At 43.8% G+C, this 20,504-nt stretch overlaps 3 protein-coding genes across 6 annotated transcripts in view; 1 reads left to right on the top strand and 2 right to left on the bottom strand.

Moving 5' to 3' along the window:
* Nucleotides 1–10,277, bottom strand: part of LOC101171115 (uncharacterized) — a 28,986-nt gene extending 18,709 nt beyond the window's left edge. For 2 of the 3 annotated variants that reach the window (XM_020712123.3, XM_023949348.2), the window contains exons 1-17: nt 10,139–10,277; nt 7,613–7,776; nt 7,242–7,525; nt 6,291–6,410; nt 6,013–6,210; nt 5,717–5,857; nt 4,706–4,951; nt 4,033–4,219; nt 3,799–3,965; nt 3,517–3,657; nt 3,264–3,442; nt 2,980–3,152; nt 1,163–1,387; nt 967–1,076; nt 543–752; nt 331–430; nt 18–225 (exon numbers count right to left, since the gene is read on the bottom strand). In XM_020712123.3, coding sequence (XP_020567782.1) covers nt 18–225; nt 331–430; nt 543–752; nt 967–1,076; nt 1,163–1,387; nt 2,980–3,152; nt 3,264–3,442; nt 3,517–3,657; nt 3,799–3,965; nt 4,033–4,219; nt 4,706–4,951; nt 5,717–5,857; nt 6,013–6,210; nt 6,291–6,410; nt 7,242–7,525; nt 7,613–7,685 — 2,762 coding nt within the window. In that variant the 5' untranslated portion in view covers nt 7,686–7,776; nt 10,139–10,277. Of the gene's footprint in view, nt 1–17; nt 226–330; nt 431–542; nt 753–966; nt 1,077–1,162; nt 1,388–2,979; nt 3,153–3,263; nt 3,443–3,516; nt 3,658–3,798; nt 3,966–4,032; nt 4,220–4,705; nt 4,952–5,716; nt 5,858–6,012; nt 6,211–6,290; nt 6,411–7,241; nt 7,526–7,612; nt 7,777–9,455; nt 9,504–10,138 lie in introns of all 3 variants that reach the window. The other variant, XM_078937716.1, reaches the window with a different exon arrangement.
* LOC101159049 (uncharacterized) lies at nt 10,264–12,593 on the top strand. Of its 2 annotated transcripts, XM_078937717.1 has the most exons (5): nt 10,264–10,387; nt 11,038–11,109; nt 11,224–11,451; nt 11,532–11,578; nt 11,655–12,593. In XM_078937717.1, the coding sequence occupies exons 3-5, from the start codon at nt 11,324–11,326 to the stop codon at nt 12,359–12,361; spliced, it is 882 nt and encodes a 293-aa protein (XP_078793843.1). In that variant the 5' UTR covers nt 10,264–10,387; nt 11,038–11,109; nt 11,224–11,323; the 3' UTR covers nt 12,362–12,593. The 2 variants fall into 2 exon arrangements, with proteins under 2 accessions (XP_078793843.1, XP_011486857.2); XM_011488555.2 differs by lacking the exons at nt 10,264–10,387; nt 11,038–11,109 and having other exon boundaries at nt 11,309–11,451; nt 11,655–11,953; nt 12,081–12,593.
* Nucleotides 12,594–13,231: 638 nt separating this feature from the next.
* The window catches only part of nherf1a (NHERF family PDZ scaffold protein 1a), a 28,075-nt gene continuing 20,802 nt past the window's right edge, over nt 13,232–20,504 (bottom strand). Inside the window, exons 3-6 of the mRNA XM_023949349.2 lie at nt 19,689–19,842; nt 19,567–19,610; nt 14,034–14,138; nt 13,232–13,965 (exon numbers count right to left, since the gene is read on the bottom strand). Of these exons, the coding sequence (XP_023805117.1) occupies nt 13,804–13,965; nt 14,034–14,138; nt 19,567–19,610; nt 19,689–19,842 (465 nt within the window). The 3' untranslated portion in view covers nt 13,232–13,803. The remainder of the gene's footprint in view (nt 13,966–14,033; nt 14,139–19,566; nt 19,611–19,688; nt 19,843–20,504) is intronic.

The following is a 20,504-nucleotide window of genomic DNA, read 5'->3' as shown; positions in this document are numbered from 1 at the left end:
GCGGGGAAACACCCAACCTAATGTCCTCAATTATGGCTCTTTGGAAACAGAGTACGGTCTCTGACTGGAAGCCGGCCCTCTTCTCCTCGTCTGCTTCACCAGCTTCGTTAAGAAGCCCGTCACCTGCCTCTCCCTCAGCGTCACTGCGTTTTGAAGTCTTTTCATTAGCACATGAGGCCAGCTCACACATCTCCCCCTCGTCTTCCTCTTCCTCAGTTTGCAAACCTTTGTCACCATTTTAAAGACAAAAAAGTGGACGGTGCCGATCGCTGTGTAAAAATGCATTAACCAACCATTTTTTAGAAAAAGACCACTGCCATGTTTGGTCACCTGGTTGGAGGTCAGTGGATGCACAGTCTGTCAAATCTTCCTTAGCTTCACTCACATTCAGAGCTGACAGACTGCTGCTGTTTGAAACTGCCCAACTACACTGAAGTCACAGAAAACATCACCATTACTGCACGCCACGCCACGCCACGCCACGCCTGAAAAGCTGAACCAACAACTACATGTTTGTTTAATGTTCTGGACTTCACCCTCACCTTGACCTGCTCCATGTGTTCTTTGCACAGGTTGTGGTTCTGAGGTGGGCGGAGCTTGTTCTGGTAGTCTCTGATCCAGTCTGTCACACCTGAGAGAGTGCCCAATCGGTGCAGGCAGTTCAGGTGTCTCAGGTCAGACTGAGCCGTGCTGATCAGGACCTGTTTGGACTTCGTTTGACCCACAACAAGGGAGAAAGGCTCCAAGAACACCTGGGGGGGGTTACATTCATGCAGGGACTTAGACACAGGTGATATCTCTTGAAATATATTCACACACTTGAAGGAAGAAAGGAGATTTATGAATGACTTTGAACTCCACTCCCATCATTTATATTGAGGCTCAGCTATCTCTTGTGTCAAAAAAACAGATGGAACCATATTGGAGCTCAATAGAAAATCTTTGTGGCTTTTGCCGAGGACCTGCCTTCTGCAGAAGAGCCTGGCAGGTTCTGGTGGGGATTCGGATCAAACAGTCCAGCAGAAACTTTGCCACCCGGCTGTAGCAGGAAATGTCCTCTTCAGCCTGGGAAAGATCTAAAAACATTCATTTTCAACTGCCATACTGGAGGTGTCTTTCTACATATTTTGTTGTACTTTTTAATAAAGAGAACTTCGCGAACCTTCTTTGGCCATGGCCTCTGCCAGAGCGCTCTGCATGTGATTGGCCAGGAGGGCCGTGGGGGCGTTCCTGATCCCGTCTGCGACCATCATGGACACAAGATGACCAGCGGTGCCGACAGGGTCCAGGGCGGCGACCGCACTGGTGAAGTGTTTGTGTCCTGTGTTTGTGGTGATCTTGAGCAGCAGGCCTGGTCTCACCTCCAACGCTGCCAGCCCTGTATTCGCTACGTTTGTGAAACAATCCATCACATATGAGCCAAATAGAAGCATTGATAACACACTTTACGGATGTGACACTGAAAGAACACAAAAAAGACAGTGGTACACAGCTGTTGTGTCATGCTTACAGTATTATCAGGTTTATTCCATAATAAAAAACATTTTCTGCCATAAATCAAGGGTCTGAGGGGACCAATCAGTTCATATCAGTCCTTTAAATGTGTAAAAAAGTGCACAACTGTAGAGTAGTGATCTGAGCATCTTTCTGGCTTCAACACAGAAAAAACATAAGAGGTGCATAGATGCAACCTCTAGAGATATTCTTATGACATGAATGTATGTCCAGCTGCTCAGACATGAGGAGGACACACACAGGCAGTCCGTGTTCAGCTGTAAGGTACTGAAGATTCAGGGCCGATGTAAAACCAGAAAGAATGGATTGATTCAGATATTGAACCCTCTAAACCAGGGGTCGGGAACCTATGGCTCGCGAGCCATATATGGCTCTTTTGATGGTCACATGTGGCTCGCAGACAAATCTTTAATTCAAATTTTTTTTCTTCATTAGACCAGTCCTTCTCGTGCGTGATGCGATGGCAGAGGCGCGCAGTAGTAGCGGTGCTTAGAGAGACAAATCTGCGCCAGCACTAGTATAAGTTTAAAATTGTCTATTAATTCACAGAGTTTGTACCACCCGGAAACCTGTGAATTGCCGTGCCTAAAACTGCGCGCTCCCGTCTCTGAGAAAGAGCGCACAGTTGCGGGGACGGGATGTGTGAGGGAGAAAGCAGAGGGTGGGGGTGAGGTGTTGTGGGGACCGGCAGCAGGTGAATCGCGCAGGGATTGTAAATAGGTAAAACCCACTGCCTGTCACTCACTGCAGCGTGTGAATGTGTGTTTGGCTCCCCGTCTGCATGTGAGCAGTCTGTCTCACATCTACAAAACATTCATACCAACCTAAGATCACGTTAAAGTCTCAACGCCTGCATGAAGCAGAAACTCACCACGTAAACCAGACTAGACCATCAGCAAAACTACCACGAGAAATACTCATCATTTATTAGAAACAGCATAACAATGTTATTAAAAAGAATCCACAGACTTATTGTACTTTAAAAATGTTGAAATTACATCAAATGCACACATTCACTTGTATATTTAGTTTTAAACATATTGTCGCGGACTGAGTTGGGTGGCTGTTAGGTATTTTGGACCAATGGGGTTCAGCTATGGGCCGAATAAGGGAAATGGGAGGGCTGCAGCGGGAGCAGGGGAATATAAAGTTGGGAGACGCGCTCTCGTCTCGTCTCGGCGGGAGAGATTCAGGAGTTGCTGAATTAATTGTTCGGCGTTTGTTGCGGTCTGCAGTAACCAGAATTAAGAACCTTAAAAGAGGTTAAGTCTCCGTGCCTCAGTGTGGGAAAGGGACACTACATTATTGTATGGCTCTTTCGAAATTACATTTCAAAATATGTGGCGTTTATGGCTCTCTTGGCCAAAAAGGTTCCCGACCCCTGCTCTAAACAAACCGGTCTGCCCATCAGTGTTCCACCCTGTATTCATTGTTGCATGTCATTATCTGATAAAAACAGCTTACCCGCATCTCTTTCTATGAAGTCCTTCAGGGGGCCATGAAGGGGCTTGAAGATACAATCCCATTGGCTCCAGTCACTCAGGTCTTCCAGCAGAGGGCAGCATTGTAAACTAGCGAGGGCCTGACCTTTGGACACCTCACCTAGACGTCCCACAGGCTCAGACCCACTTTTAGGGCTGTTTTAATGGAAAGGATGCAGGACACGTGAATATAAATGAAAATCTGAATAAATAAATACTAGAAATTGTACAAGAAAACTAGATCCGACTTTTGACTTCCACTCCAACCTTTCATTTGTGTGTTTGGACACCAGAGCTGACTCATAGCAGATCAGGCTCAGTCCTCTGCCGCTGAGCTCCCTCTGCCGTTGGACCAGCCCAGCTAGTGTCGGCAGAGAGCCGTAGCCGAGGTCCCGACTGTCCCGGACGCTGTAGTGAGCCCTCAGAGCTGACTCCACGCAGGACAGCTGGAAACAGTCAGGCCAACGTTGAAGCTCCATTTTAGGTTCAGTGCCTGTGCTTTAGTCAGAAGACGACATACTTCATCAGGATCAGAGGGCGTTGTCTTGCCACACTGCTGGATGAACTCAAATACGTCTTGTTTGCAGGGTCTGAAGCCACATCCAGCCAGATTGTTGTTGTCTTCCAGGAACAGAAGCGATCCCAGAGATTCCTGCAGGAGCTGCACAGTCACAGGGATGCAAACCGGGCTGGGGGTTAGTTTGACTGAGGCAATATCAGGAGATCTGACGAGAACAAGAACTGGTGGGATCTACTCAGACAGTTTCACTCATTACAAATCTCAGGAAAGCCCAAGCGTCACCTGAATGTTTTTCACCAGGAACTCCAGGAAGCTTCCTTGCTCTAAAGACCCAAAATCTGGGATTTGAAAGTGTTTGGTCATCTTCCTCTCCAGGGCAGCGATGTGGGCCAGAGTGACGGCTGAGTTCTGACTCCTCAGGCTTTCTCTGAGAAACTCTTTCAGCGTGGCTGGAAGACACAAGTGTCAGTTTTTCTGAAGAAATAAAAGAAATGCCAGGATTTTCTGTGCATGAACCTTCACAGGGGAGGGCTGGGACATCGCTGTCATCGCTGACAGCTTGGCTTTGTTCTGTGTTTTTGGAGCTTTTCTTTTGGGGCACCAGTTCCTGGGGGGCAGCCAGGGAGCCCCCGCAGATGGCCAGCTGAAACAGGGCCTTTGCCAGTTGATCATCGGACACTGCTTTCAGGAAGCTTTCACAGTGCTGGAGAATAATTCAGATCATCTTAATTGTTCTTGTTAAGTGATTGCTGAATGCTGATTGCTTGAAATGGTGTGGTGAAGCCAATCCCACAGAAAAAAAACCTTCTCCTACATCGTTAGAACCTGAAATGATTTTTTTAAAGTTTTGAAGAACCTTTCTCTGTTCACAATCATTAGCAAGTCCAGGCCAACTGAAGAGCTGATCCTAGTTTACAATGTTCTGTTCATTAAATCTCTGCTGGGGTTAACTGACATACAAACTCCCCAGATTTCACTACACTTGAGGTTCACTCAATCAACTGACTGTGTTGATATAGCAGCTTTCATCCATGTCTCTTTATCATATACTTTTATTAACCACTAAATGCTAAGGAGCACAAGACTTCAGCTTTCCGTTCCAAATGAGCAAATATTAGACGAACCTCTACTGCTACCACATTAAAGCACATCTGGGCAGAGACCTGATTTGGCTCCATGAGGGATTTACCTTCACCATCTCTGGGCTGAACACTGTGCTTGCGTTGGAGAGGACTGTCAGCACCACTTCAGCGGCCGACATAGAGGCGTACTTTTTTCTGACATCCATGTTTATGGTGGAGAAGGAGTCGGTGCTCTGTAGAGGCTCAAAGACGCTCTTCTTCATCTTCCTCAGATGGTCAAGCGTCTCCTTCTCGATGGCCTCTCTGCATTGCTCTAGCACCGCCTCTTCAGTGCTGGTCACTTTGGCAATAGTCTTCAGGGGGCAGAAGTTAAAAGGAGATGCTTTAGATTCACATGGGACCTGCACACCTTTAATGACCATGGAGAAAACAAGCACAAAGCTTTTCATTCATGGTTTTTTTTTAACTAAAATGATTAGAAATTGTTTTTTTTTTATTTCTAAAGTCAGTCTGGCTCACCTTTCAGTTAAAATTGATTGCTGTATAAAAAAAAACATTTGTCTAAACGTGAATGAATGAATAAATCAGAATCAAAATGACTCCGTTCCAAAGCAGAACAACCCTTTCATTTTACATCCTGTCAATACAGACACAGCGACTTTTGATATTAAAAAGACAGTTTAAGACATCTCTCAGAAATGTTAAACTAAGTCACAATGTAGTTGCAGTTTTGACATTCCTTCTAGTGACATGTGACCTAAACAACCTTTACTATGACAGGAGTAAAACAGTTCCTTGGTTTGCTTTGTGGGTCTTGTTTATGGATGACAGAAACACAGCTCTGTCTGAATGTCAAGCAGGTTTTTAAGCAGCTGAGGTTGTTTGGGCGTGTCTGATTTCCAAGAATAACTGGATTGGTTAGTTATTAAAAGAAAGATGTAAAAAGGATTTTTTTTGTTGTCACCAAAAAAATGCTTTTGTATCAACAAAGTAGGAGCCACCTCTCTGCATCCCTCTAGCACTGCTGCTTTCGACCCCATCAAAAGTACAAACAATAGATGGAGTCTACTGAAACTGAATGTAGAAGTAAACCATGGTGTGGGTTGTGGAAGTCTTACTGATAAAGGCAGATGGAGGCCCAGGATCACGATTCCAAGCTTGTTAGGATGCTCACAGTCATAGTGGTCGGCCAGATGCTTCATAAAATCGGCCAGGGTCAAATGTTGTTCTTCGTTGCTTTTTCTGAAAATGTAGAGTTGCTGGGAAAACATAAAAAGATTCAAAATATCAACGTCCAATTAAACTGATTGTCCTGAAATGAGCTTTTTCAGTGTAAATGCCTGTCTGGTTTTCAGCTTGTCTGTTTAGTCACATCTTTCGTCTCTCCCTTGTTTCTGTGTTTGATTTGTGTTACCTTTAAAACGTCTACAGTCCTGATTTGAGGAATGTCCTTGTCCTTAGTGTTATGGCCGATCTTGAATATGCGGTGGACTACAGGGACTTTGCACAGGGGTCCCAGGTTCAGCTCCTCATAATGCGTCTTGTTTCTAAGGGCTGCCAGACCCTGGCCCAGCTCGTACAGGGTAAAGATGCAGGACAATGCCTCGGTGGCCTGAAATGTAGAAGAAGCATCTTCAGCTTGGCATCGTGAGACCCTTTGTGAAGTAACTCACAGACCCCATGCCTGCTCACCTCCACGAATGTATTGATCTCCCTTGTGAGGTTTTGAAGTTCCCTCAGAGCTGGAAGGAGCCTTGGCGTCAGCTGTTTTGGGTCCAAAGACGGAATCAGCTCGACCATCAGGGTTCTCACCTACAGAACAAGTGGAGAAGTTCTACTGTATGTCAAGCACTGAGCTGAATGTGGAACTATGGAACAACAAACAAAACATCAGACAAATGTGCAGTAACTTTAAGAAGTCTGTCTGAACTTCATGACACTGAAACATCTGCCAGCAGGTTTAAGGAAACTGAGGTCAGATTTATTTGAAGCCTAAAAAATGCCAATGTGCGTATTCCTGTTGTTTGTCTGACTTTGTTCAGGGTTCTACGGAAATAAATGTCAATATTTGGTGAATTTCCGGTTGTGTTCTATTCTGTTCTCATCATACGGATGCATGTACCCCCCCAAAAGCCTCTCAAGGCGGGATGACGGGGCGACACATGGAGAAACAGGGAGAAAACGTTTAGAAGAAAGTTCCTACAATTCTATGATGAAATCTAAAGATTAAAATGAAAAAGGAAGAAGCATTAATGTAAGAAAAATGAAATGTATACAGGAGAAACTGTCATAGATTGCTCTGGTGTGTATCTAATGAAGAGGATTGAAAAAACAATCCAATACTTAAAAAATGTGACTTACACCCCTGTGATTTCAAGTTTTTTTCTTCTTCCCTTTATATTAATGTAAGAATTCGGAATTTTTTATTGAAAGGTCAACTTTTCTGTTTAAAACACGTATTATATTTCACTACAGAAAAAATGGGATTAAAAATGGAAATGAGACAAACTTTAAATGTGACGGACTGAAATTTGCATCCAGTATTTGAAGTCAGTTAGCAGTGACACCCGGCCCTCCCTGTGGGTGTCTGCACTCTCCTGAAAGAGGACTGTTTGGAAAAGCAAAGAGGCCTTCAGCACGCACCTCGTTCAGGTTGACCAGGTTTCCCTCGGCAGCGACGTCTCGCATCACACGCTCTGCCAAACTGTTGATGGTGTCTGGGTCTGCAGCTTCGTCGTTCCTCCTCCATAGAGGCACGTTCATGGCCACCATGGTCTGCATCTTCCTGCCGTGGGCTTCGCGAAGCTGGGCGTAAAAGGCATCTGAGGTGTTGCCTTCTGCAGCCCAGCTTGTTTCTCCTGTGGTTATGTCAGTAGCAGCTTCTTGCTTTTCATCAGGCTCTTTTTGCCTTTTGGGCTTTGCTGTTGCTGTGAGAATAAGGACATGTGTTTCCAGGACATGAAGTACTTTTTCTTTTCTCTTTTTGGACAAAAGTGTGTTTGTATGCGTGCTACCTGTCCTCATTGGATTGTCGTTGGCTTTTGCTGCTGCCTCGGGCTGAGCAGACACCTTCTTTGGGTCCGACATGTTCCTCTGCAGAGGAAACTTCACCAAACAGCCCAAAGTTGCTGGTAGGACGCGGTTCCACCGATAGAACAGTTCTTCTTCCTCACTTTATCTTTGGAACAACAATGTGATCATTTATACTTTAACTTTGTGTAGATCCATGAGAAAAGCTGGTAAAGACACACAACATGACAAGAATCCTGCAGGTCGAGGTCCAGTAATCTGTTACTGTGGAATGTAGGCTAGAAAGGAAACTGAGGGAATGTTGTAAATACATGAAAATCCAGAAAACCTCTGTTAATACCGGCAAATACTAACAGAATTCAGCGGCATTGAAGTACATCTTTGTCTAAAGGAACATTAAAGGGAATGAATTTAAAGTTTTGACACCATCAAATAGTTTGAAATTAAATTTAAAAAAAATTCTTGAAACTTAAAAGTAAACGACAGAATTTGAAGCTCAGAGTTCTAGAGATTTACAGTATAGACTACCAACGTGTTTGAGTTTTGTTCAACACATTTTTTCATCAAACAGAAGTGCGTATTAACTCACAAAGACAACTAAATGAACAAGCATAGCCCACAATACAGAGGAATGTATGACAACATGAGGATGTACACACAGTGCATCACTAATAACACTTATAATGAATAGGTGAGGTGTTATAATCACTACTAACACCATCAGACTGTACAACACTGTGTTACTGTGACACACTACGGTCCCACAGAGGTTTTTCATTCACTCATTTATTTATTTACTTTTGTTGTAGTTGTTGTTTTTCAAATGTTTTTGTTCCTAAACGGTTGTTTGATTGGTGTGTACTTTTTTACTTAGTTATTTTTGGATATTGAAAAAAAATTGTATCACATGTTTGCAGTGGATCACACGCCACTTTAGTAGCTGTATTTATTTATAATGAGAATGACATTTTTGATGTTCTTTTTTGCTGTTATTTATGAATGTTGTTTTTGCTGCCATAGATAAGTGAATTTCCCCATCGTGGGATAAATAAAGTCATCTAATCTAATCTAATCTAATCTAATCTAATCTAATCTGCGGTCTTCAGTCTCTACTTGCTATTATCTGTTGCCTAATAATGAATCATCACTTCAAGTCACTTATTATTTATAAGTAACTTATTATTATTATTATTTAACCTAATGTTAAAAAAAATAAAGCCCAACAACAAGAAAGCCACATGTCAAAAAGAACGTTGACAAAAATATATGTGTAATATGATACTTAAGAGCTGCTCTGACTAATCTAGCTCTATATTTTTGTCAGGCACATCACCAGCAAACGAGTTCATTCCCACCATCAATCAGCCTGGCAAAAAGCCAGAGGAAGTTCTCTTACCCTAACCTGATACCAACAGACTGGCAGGTAGTTCAACTCCTGCAAAAACCTTGTGAAGCTGAAAGCGTCCCCCCCCCCCCCCCCCCCCCCTCCCCTGCCAACCTCCAGCTGTTTCACTGTCATCAAACTCAAGGAATGAAACTGAACATCACGACAATCCAGTCCTGCTTCAGTCTCATTCAGGTGAAAAAGGTTAGTTCCCTGAAGAAGAAACAAGAATCTTCTATCCGATGAGTGAGCTAGTCAGAAAGAAAAGCATAAATGATTGAAGAGGAGGAAAAACAAACCAAGGAGGAAGCAGAAATACACAATGGCTTGTTTCAGCTGCTGTGAAACATCAGTCAGCAAAAATCAGACATTGCTCTTAAATTGCTGATCAGCAGTTTGTCATGAAACACTTGTTAAACTGAGGCGTGTCGGATGGTCTCCACCTGTGATCAGTCAGGGAGCCTTTGTGATGGAGGGCTGTGGTCCCTGAGCTGCTGGAATAAAACAGAGGAGCCTATTTAAAAGAGACGGCTGTCCAACATCTGTCTGCAGCTGGAGCTTCAGGTTTTAGGGTAGCAGAGAACCTGACTGAACATCATGTGACTTCCAGAGTGGACTTTATTGAACTGTGTTTGAAAGAAAACAGGAGGAAATTCCAGCCAGTTTAGGGACAGTTACTCAGCTAGTGAGACTTGGAAAAAAGATACAAAAATAAAATAAAAATACAGACATTAGAGGAGTTTGTAAAGAGATGACAACCAATGATCATGGTTTCTCACATTAGACAAAAGCTACAATTACAGAAACAGAAAGAAAGCCGTTACTGTAGGCCCAGAATGACCGTCAACAACACGTTGGTGAGAGCTGTAACTGCTGTTCAACTGAGGAAGAGGGCTGTTCACGTGGAGCTGAACAGAAGTTGAAGGATTTACATTTTAAAATGATGGCAACTATTCAGAAGATAGTTTTTTCTTTTACAAATAAAGACCTTCACCGCATTTCCAAAAATTCTATGTAAGAAAATAATAATAATAACAATAACAATAATAATATTAATAATAATATTACATGTCAGAGATGATGGACAGTGGTTAGCATTTAGAAAAATAAAATAAAAATCATCTACCTTTTTGTACGCCCTTTTTCAGTGTGAGCCTAACTTCCTTATCTGTCTTTCTGAGCTGAGGAAGACATCGCCATGGCAACATGAGCTCCAGTTGGTGGCAAACCAAAACCGTTATCACGATCTTCATGGAAACCACATTCCACCGGCAAGAATGTTTTTTATAACTGTTATTAATGGCCCTGCGAAAATGAGCACATATCAACTACAGATCCCATAATTCAGAGCTTCAGCTGCCCGATGAAATATTGAGTAACATTTTGTCACTCATTTTCTACCTGTATGTTTTAAAATTGATTTATACAGTATAGATAGATGGATGGATGGATGGATGGATGGATGGATGGATGGATGGATGGATGGATGGATGGATGGATGGATGGATGGATGGATGGATGGATGGATGGATGGATGGATGGATGGATGGATGGATGGATGGATAGATAGATAGATAGATAGATAGATAGATAGATAGATAGATAGATAGATAGATAGATAGATAGATAGATAGATAGATAGATAGATAGATAGATAGATAGATAGATAGATAGATAGATAGATAGATAGATAGATAGATAGATAGATAGATAGATAGATAGATAGATAGATAGATAGATAGATAGATAGATAGATAGATAGATAGATAGATAGATAGATAATCTGAGGATTTAATGACCAGCATATTTATTTACTTTAATGTTTTCTTTTATTTCTAATTTTTGTTGTTGTTGTTTGAAGTGTTTATATTTGTAAATATGATTTGTGTTCTGATGTGTTTAAAATGGTAATATTTCGTCATCATTCAAGATATTACACAGAAAAAAAAGGTTATGAACATTCAAGTAGTTATCTGAAAGAGAAGCAGTTTGTTGGTATAACTAAAAATGTTTTTTTGTTTTTAGTAAGTATTAGTCTCTGACATGAGCCGTGGTGTGATCCACCGTTGTGTGCCTCTGAGAAAATCCTCCATTTGGGTAAATGTGGTCCTCAGCCTTTGTGCTTCTCATTCCTCTTGCTCTTCCTCCAGTCTTTACTCTGTTAGATTTGTATGCATGAAGTCTTCTTTCTCCTCTTTTTGTATTACACAGATGGCATCTGGGATGTGGCTTCATTCCTGCCACATTTTGAACTGGACTGCTGGATCACGTGCAGAAAACAGAAGGTTGAGGATCATCTGCAGCTTTCAGCATGAGCCAGGCCTTTCTGCAGGTGTTTCTAATGAGCTCATCGGTTCACCTGGATAAAAGCGTCTTCTGTCTGCTGCTGGAGCTCATCTTTTGCTCTGAGGTAAACATGGTTCTAAAGCTTGCTTTAAGGTGTAGTTTTATTTTTTTTGTACGGTTTTTGAGACCTTTAGTGTGTGCTTAAATAACAATAACTTTTCTTTTGTTTTTAGGCTTTCTTGGATTGTTCAGCTGCTTGGATGCTGTGCTTCTTTTCCTTGTAAGTGTTCAGTAATCTTGAGAAAAACTTCCTGTGTTTGTCTGTAAGCATCACTTTGTATCAAATCTCTTTCTAGATCACCGGTATGATCCAATGATTGTTGCAACAAAAAACCTTCTTTTAAAAGATCCAGAACTCCAGCAGCACAGGTATGAGCCTCAAGGGTTCATCTTGACCTATGACCCTGATGCTCATTCCAAAGTACCAGACGTGGACTTCCCCTGGACCTGGAGTTACTCTCACTATGTGGAGAATAAAACCAGCTTTGCAGCACAGCCTGATCAAGCACTCAGCCCTGACAGTGTGGAGGAGGGTCCAACCAACCTCCGGCCTGACTCCCCCGGAGGAGTTCTGTATGATGGTGCCCCAGAACTGGTGAGCAACCCCTCCTTCCCTGAGCAACCTGGGCCTGGACTGAGCAGCGTTGGGATGGCGCGCTCCTTCGGCTCTCCGTATAAAGCCTTTCCAGGTGTGGGTTTTGCAGATCCGTCTCCACCTACAGGTGTCGCAGAGGAACTTTCCCTCCTCAGTAGGGACCTGATGGAGGCCCGGCAGATGCCCCTCTTTCAGGCCTGGAACAATGGAGAGGTGCCTGTGGACTTGCCGGCCCCCCCTGTTCACCCCTTATCTCACCTGTTCCAGTTTGGGAGCGGCTTCCAACGAGCAAAGGACTTCAGTTCTGATTTGAAATATTCCCAGGACACTTTTCCAGATGTTCCTGAGGTCCCCCCCCTGTGCAACGGGGGGGTGTTCTTTGGGCAGTGTAAACCAGTGACCCAGTGAGGAAACCAAGCTGTCAGTTACTCTGTGCACCTACTACCTTTCAAATGAACCTAAGTATATGCCTGAGACCCAACAATGCCCTCTAGAGGATAAGTGACAGCATGGCAAGCTGGTCATACTGGACGGAGCCTTCATCCACATGGGGACACTTTCAGCTCTGCTTTGGGAAACCTCATGTTGAGATGTTCAAACTAACACCTGTAGTAATCCTTGACTAAAGTTTCTTAAAGGATGTTTGTTGGTCTTTATTTCCTCCATCCCAAATGAAAGTCATTGAACATGAAGCAAACTCGCCACATCGGCTTCCACTGACCCACAGGTTCAGTACGGATCTTCTTAGGCTGCATGTTCCGGACACAACCCTGTATTTCATTTGGGCTGGGGACAAGGAGACCCGGACATGGGTCACCTTGTGGCTAAATGGGCATCTTGCCCAAGGGCTCACACTGGATGAAGCTCATGGAAATGGACCCAAATTTTTATTCCACCACCACCAGTCCTGCTCACTCACACGGAACTGAGCCGTCCAGCTGCCTTCATTGGAGCACATCTATACAAAGTTCATTGCAGGTCAAAATGTAGTTTGGTTATAAACTTCAAACGTTTCTCTGAACGCTACACTTCTAAATATTACAAAAATAAGTTAATCCATTTACTAAAGCTTAGTTTTAGGCATAATTTTCTGTAAATGAAGCTTCAGCTGAACACCATTGAGTCCTGAATTGCAGATTTTTACAGGAAACTGATGCTGTGATCTTTCCAGATGTGCTGTCTTTAACGCATTGAAAAGGTTTTACAGGAGTCCTGGAAAGATCTGTTTAACGTTTTTCCAGTTAGATTCATACAAAACTGAGATTCAATATTCTGAAATGAGTTTTCATAGGATCCTTTGTACTTTTATTTTGAAATGAGGCACTAGAAGTGTTGGAGCCTTGAGACCTGCCTTAGATAACTGACCTGGTAGAGAACCCACATCTCACTAAGATCCAAAAACGTAAAGAGCTTTAAGGACAGTCACCAGTAGGTGGCGCTGTCAAAACAAAAGCAACAAGCAGAATCAACAGGCCTTCATTCATGTATGTACAATTAAAACAGACATTTCTTTGAATTGAGGATTAAGACTTTCACAGCAGTTTTTCTGAACAGAGGATTTCAGCTTAATAGTTAAAACAAATCAATCTTCCTGATGCAGTCGTGGCTCCTCCTCTTCCTCAGGGCTCTGTGTTACTCTGCTCTTACTGACACATTCATTGCTGCAATATCATTTAAGTCATTGAAACATTACAGGCAGAAAGTGTCAAATCCCTAAATTAAAACAAAATCATTTCTAATACTGTTCAACGTGGCAGTTTAAAAGGAGCTGTCAGTCTGAGATTCACACCGACGGACAACCATCCTCTCTCAGGTCTCCACTGGAGCGCGGCGCAGAGACGCAGATCAGCCTATAGGTTGCTGAAGAGTTCGTTCCTCTTGCTCCAGTCCATGGCCGGCGCCTTCTTGGCCGCCCTCTTCTTGTGAGCTCTCTCTTTGGCCTCGGCCAGCGACACGCCCAGACCCAGGCCGTCTGCGGCGGGGGCCGGCTCGGCCCGCGGGGATTCCTCCACCTGTAAAAACACAGACGTGGTCAGGTGGGGGCCGCGAGGAGGCACCGATCTTCCTCAGACTCGGGCACCTCTGCGGGCGGCGAGCTGGGCGCCGCTTGCTGCAGCGAGCTGCTGGAGGAGACGCTGGACGCTCTGGAGCTGACAGACTCTTTGGGCTTCAGCTCTGCTGCTGCCTGGAAAACACAAACATGAATTGGGATGTGGAAACGTCTTCCGGCTCAACCCCGCAACCCCTGTGCTATCCTAGGCACTTTAACGTTGGGAGTGGGGTCATCTAGACCCACTAGACAGTGCTCTGAACCTTTTTTCTTCAATGATTTGTGATCTTCACTGGTGTCCATGGATTACATGAAATCTTTCCACTCGTGCTGTGACGATGACCTCATCACCGCATCTTTTTTTTTACATTTTGCATATGGTGCGTGTTTGGAACTATAATAAACACATTAAACACGTTCATCTTTGCTGATAATTTCCTTTTTCTGCTAGTCCTGTGTTCAGACTTTCCTTCTTTCTTTCAGACTGTTGTCTCCTTTTCTCCCACCGCGCGCGTGCTCTCACTGTCTGACTGCGCTGCACGTGGCACGCGGCTCCCTTTGCGGTTACAGTTACACAAACAGGCGCGCGCTTTCAGAAGCACACATCCTTATTCTACAATAGAAGTTTCCGTCTCGCAAGGAAATACAACATATTTACTGCTTTCTAATTATTAATTTCCATTATATTCATTTCCGTTACAAGCTGCGTGCGTTCTTAAGTGCACGACGCGGCCGCCCACCGGAGGATTTCGTGTTGGGGGGGGGGGTTACTGTCCTCCTTCACTCCGTAACACCAAACATGAACGCGCACTGTTAGATTTCCATGATTATCACTACATGTTTTGTTTGGGAACTATTTTTTGCAGCGTAACGTTACGTGTCTGTATGAACAAAGGCGGAGCCTCCTGCCCCGCGTTCTTCATGGATGTCAGGCTTCACGGCTACTGGAGAGGTGACAAAGTGTCTGCAGTCTGCTAATTACTGGGCAATATAGCATATTTTGAGAAGATGTCTGTACCAGAGAGCACAGGTGAAACCCCCGTGCAGCTCCAGAGCGGTCCGCTGCAGAAGAATCAACACACACCCCCAACACACGTGCGCGCACCTTCCTCCTATACCTACACAAGACGCTCCGCGCTCACACACACAGTCAATCTACAACTCCTATAGTTAGTTCACCAGTTAGATATGTAGTTGTTAGTTGTTGCTGTTGTTTGTTGATAAAGACTAGTACGTTGTAATTGTATTTATTTCCGATGCGGCCGCCGGGGGATGTTGTGTGGGGTTTTTTTTTTGGCGGGGGGGGGGGGGGGGGGGGGATGGGGGCTGCGGTTAACCGCGACACCGCGCCCCCTGGTGGTTTATCACCGCGGTGATGAAAAATTCGACACCGTCGCAGCTCTACTTTCCACCTTTATCCACCTTTGTCATGGTAGGGAGAACACGTCAATGGAAGGGGGGGGTCATCTAAAATAGCACAAGGGTTAATTAAAAAACCCCACCAAAAAAAAGTGCAATTAAAGATGTTATGATACGTTGGATAATTCTACCCACAGTAATGTTAGTTTAAGTTTGCAAAAATATTGACACGCGTGTTTGGATAAAGAGCAGCTTATTTACCCACCGTCTCACATTTAGTGAAGACATTTTTAACATGCTGTAACTGGATTATAAAGAATTCAATTTTGCAATCACAAAAAGCTGTCAAAAACTGAAAATAAAGTCCCACTGATATTTTAAAGAAGTCCAAATTTTTCGAGGATAAAATCGTCAATGTCAGAATTTTGAAAGTAAAAAGTTTTGCTTTTTCCAAAATGAAAGTTGTACATTTACAAAAAAACAGATTCAGCGAGGTGTGATGTCATCCAGTTTTTTGGAATTCTCTGCAGCTTAAATGAAACCTGTAATAATTATTCAAACAAAAGCTCAATGTAACTATTTGTTTTATTTAATTTTTAGTATCAATTGTAAATTGTTGATTTTTTTTCTTAAAACTGTACAACTTCATTTTCATTTGCTTTGTTTTTCCATCTTCTCTTATGTTGGCTCTAATAATCCATTTCATTCTTATAAAACAGCAAGCAGTCAGTTTAAAAAAGAATAACAATAAATCAACCTAACAAAACATTAGCTAAACTTTAGCTAAAAACAAGTGTTTTTGTTTTTAATTTCATGGAAGCAGACATTTTGAAATGAGCAGGAAAAGACCTTCTACTGCCTCTGGTGGACCGATGATGAACTGCACGGCTAAAAACAAGTTTGGGCCGTGCCAATGAGACACGGGACTCAAAAATGTGTGGAGCAAATAAAAAAGAATGGTTATATAGGGTTAAAATAGGCACTCTTGTGCTGTCTTGTGGGGTCCAGATGACCCCCCCCCCCTTCCAGTGACGTGTTTTCCCTACCATGACAAAGGTGGATAAAGGTGGAAAGATTTCATGTAATCCATGGACACCAGTGAAGATCACAAATCATTGAAGAGAAAAGGTTCAGAGCACTGTCTAGTGGGTCTAGATGACCCAACTCCCTAGGAGGCACGTTAACATTGGGAGTGGGGTCATCTAGACCCCACAAGACAGCAGAAGGGTTAGGATTATTTCGGTGAGTATGCCTGAGTTTCCTGTCATTACCAGAGAAGGACCAATAACTGTGTGTCCTTGACAGGATTTCTGCTCCGCTGACACCAAACCGGCTAGACGAGCTGTGCCGAGCATGAGCTCGTGGAATTTTCTGCATCAGTCTGGAGTGCAGCGCGTGTCGCACTCGCACGTCTGCGACTCTAAAACCAGCTGCAGCCGTTTGTCTGAGGTGCGTCGCGTCACGCACAGAGGAGGAACGCAGTGACGACCGTCAGAGTCCCGTCTGCATGAAGATCTAAAGCACATGAGTCAAACTCAAGGCCCGGGGGCCACAGGTGGCCCGCCATGTTATTTTATGTGGCCAACAAGAGCAAAAAAAGTTTTTAATTTATTGAAATGATTTTTTTCTTTAGTTGATTACATATTATTTATGTGTAGCTGCTGTTGTGATTATTCAATGTTTGCAGGTCTTATGTGTGTCTGCAGACACCTTTTTTTGTTAAATGTAATACTTGTTCTTTCTAGCTCAGTTTTATGTTAATATTCTTTATTCACTTAGACAGTTTGAAACCTTTATTTATGCAGTTATGTGGGTTTTAAAAAGGGGACAAAATGTAAAAGGATTTATGCTAAAGTAACAAGCAAACATGTTTCTATGCAACTGGAATTGTCACTTTAAAAAGTTATAGTAAATAAATAATGAGTTATTTAACATTATGGAGTAGATGCATTACATTTAGTTACATGTATAAGTTATATCTGGCCCTTTGAGGACAGCCGCTATGCTGATGTGGCCCCCAGTGAAAATGAGTTGGACCCCCCCCCTGGTCTAAAGGCTCCTGCAGCTGGGGGAGACTCACATGTGGCTTTTTGACGACAGAGCGAAGTAAAAACTGGAGAGTCTGACTTTACAAATATGATCAAGAATATGATTAGACTGACCTTGAACTATTTTCCAATAAAATACATGAATAAAGTATTGAAATAGTATTGAAGAAAACATGTTTTTAGTTGAAATTAAATGTTTCTACAGATTAAAAAGGCAGGAGTTAAAGTGTTGTCCTTTTTATTTTGTGTAGTTGTGTTGGTGATGCTCTGACCTGCAGAACGATAGAATTTCCTTTTGAATCAATTAGGAAAATCTATCAATCATATAAATGGTAGAATCTAAATGACCAGAAACTTTTAAAAACAATATCATCATTGTAAAGGAAAATGTGTGTGGAGCAAATACAAAAAGAATGGTTATATAGGGTTAAAATATGCACTTTTGGCCCGTCTTGTGGGGTCCAGATGACCCCCCCCCTTCCATTGAGGTGTTCTCCCTACCATGACAAAGGTGGATAAAGGTGGAAAGATTTCATGTAATCCATGGACACCAGTGAGGTTCACAAATCATTGAAGAAAAAAGGTTCAGAGCACTGTCTAGTGGGTCTAGATGACCCAACTCCCAATGTTAATGTGGAGGCATGTTAACGCTGGGAGTGGGGTCATCTTGACCCTACAAGACAGCACAAGGGTTAAAGGAGTTTTAGGAGAACTCTGAAGAAGATGTTTTGGTCAAAAACAACCTTAAATAGGTTTTATTGGTGGAAGGATCGCAGTCCCTAAAACTGGAGCTCCCTGGAGTTTCCTGAAGTTCCCACAGCGGTGACCGAGCCCCCATTTGACTAAGAACGTTGGGAATGCTGGTGAAGTCCAGCAGGGGGCAGCAGATCCTGCTCTAATCAGCCCCCTCAAAGCAGCGTGGACTCTAGTCTGACCCCGGAGGCCCCCACAGACCTGTGCTGTCCTCATGGACAAGCTGCTCCGCTGAAGGTCCACTGGGACAGTCAAACAAAGACAATCATGAAACCCCCGCAGGAGTGGGGGCCGCTCTGCCACTGTGGTTCAGTGACCCCGCCTGCATGTGAAAGTATGAGAACGGCCTTCATTAGCAGCTCATTAACATAATCCCTGAATCAAAGCTGCAGCAATCGCATCATCCTCCAGGACACACTGCTCTGAAAGAGTGTGTGTGTGTGTGTGTGTGTGTGTGTGTGTGTGTGTGTGTGTGTGTGTGTGTGTGTGTGTGTGTGTGTGTGTGTGTGTGTGTGTGTGTGTGTGTGTGTGTGTGTGTGTGTGTGTGGGGGTTTCTATGGTGAGGGGTCAGCTGACAGTTCACTGGCTGCTTGTTTGCCCCTCAGCCTTTGTGCAGGTTCCCCTTCAGAGGAGCATTGCTCACATTTGGTGCAGGAGGAGACGTCTTTCAGTGAAAGGAGGAGATCCAAGAACTGCCTTCAAAATGCAGCTGAGGTGAACATTCATCTGTGGACATCACGTTTCCAACATGTCTCATGTCCAGACAGCCCGAGAGAGCTTAAAGCGTTCAGCAAACAGGCACTTGCTTTGGCGCTCTGTTGGCACTAGAGGGCAGCACTCAAAGCATGCAATGCTTTTGTGTTTGCTACAAACTGAGATGACACGGTGGTAAAAGTCGTATTAAAGTCTCATTTTTGCAATCAGATCAGTTTTTCCTAATGACTCCAGCCTCCCGTCTAAGCCCCTCCCCCTTCTGCAGGGCTTGACAAACTCATCTTTTCTGAAAGCTGCAAAACTGCTAATGAATGCAGCAACAGATTCAAAGTCAAAAAGCAGATTTAAAGCAGCTAAACGTCAGTTTAGTTTGGCTTAGTAAAGTTATAGTTCAAACAATCAGCATCCTGCTTCTCTGTTCACGTCTCTTTGTGCATGCATGTTTTTGCAGGAGCATGTATTTAAGGGCGTTTGTTCATGCCTGTGTTTGTGCATGTGTGTACTTGTGTGTGTTTGTGCATGTGGACATGAGTTTTTCACGTATTTGTTTATGAACGTATTTTTGCACAAGTGTTTTTATGCCTGTGTGTGTGTTGGTGTGTGTGTGCGTTTGCACACGTTTTTGTTCATTCACGCGCTTTAGGCACAAGTGCGCATTTGTGTGTGCGTGTGTGCGTGCGTGTATTCACCTCCTCCTCTGATTCTCTCCTGGACTCTGCTTCCGGAAGCGCTCCTGCAGGAGAAGAGGAAACATGGCGGCTTGAGTCGAGTCTCCCCGTCGCCGAGGTCTTTTCTCAGATCTTCTGCTCACCCGTGACGTGCTCCTCGGTGGGCGTGACGTTGCACTTCTTGAAGAACTCTTCTGTTTCCGCGTCGACCACCAGCAGCCGGGTCTCGTCTCCTCCGGCTTTGATGGCGGCCACCACCTCGGAGTGCTGCATCCCCGCCACCGGCACGCCGTTCACCTGCAGACGGAGCAGCGGTTAAACTCTGTCAAATAAAAGAGGACTAGGGGAATCTGAAAAAGCTGTTTTATCTAAAGAAATCATTCTTTTCTACCATTTTAGAAGAGTTTGAACCAAAAAAAATATATAATCATTCAGTCATTGCACAGAAACACAGCAGGCGGAGAAGTGGGAGTTAAACCGCTGCACAGGTTTGGATTCTCCTCACTTGAACCCTGTTTGGAAGTTCAAACCAACAACTCAGGATCTGCAGCAAGTCCCAATAAAAGAGGTTTTCCCTTAAGCCCCACAGATCCAGTAGTAAACCTGTAAACTCCGGTGGAACCAGATTACCACCTTCATCACAGCGGCAGTGCTGCGACAGCACCACGGTGTCACGCCTGGGACAGCTCCCCGTAATGTTTAACCCGCTCACCATAAATGATTAAGAGCAGATGAATGAACAAACCCTAAAAAAGGAACCATTATCAGAAAATGATCCAGTAATTTTTCCAGCAAGAGGAGGCTGCTGTGCTGATAACGTGTGACATGTTTTAACACAGCTGAGTCATGAGAGCACCGCACAAACGTGCACACGGGCTGACACGGGCTTGTTCCTTCACCTGAACTTTGAACCAGGGCGTGGGGGGGGGGGGGGGTCCTGAGGCCGCGACCCCAATCAG

This window comes from Oryzias latipes, chromosome 19 (assembly GCF_053564925.1).
Source record: "Oryzias latipes strain Hd-rR chromosome 19, Olatipes_Hd-rR_3.1".
Lineage (NCBI taxonomy): Eukaryota > Metazoa > Chordata > Actinopteri > Beloniformes > Adrianichthyidae > Oryzias > Oryzias latipes.
Note: the sequence above shows the minus strand (reverse complement) of the source record. Positions and strands in the feature narration are given on the sequence as shown.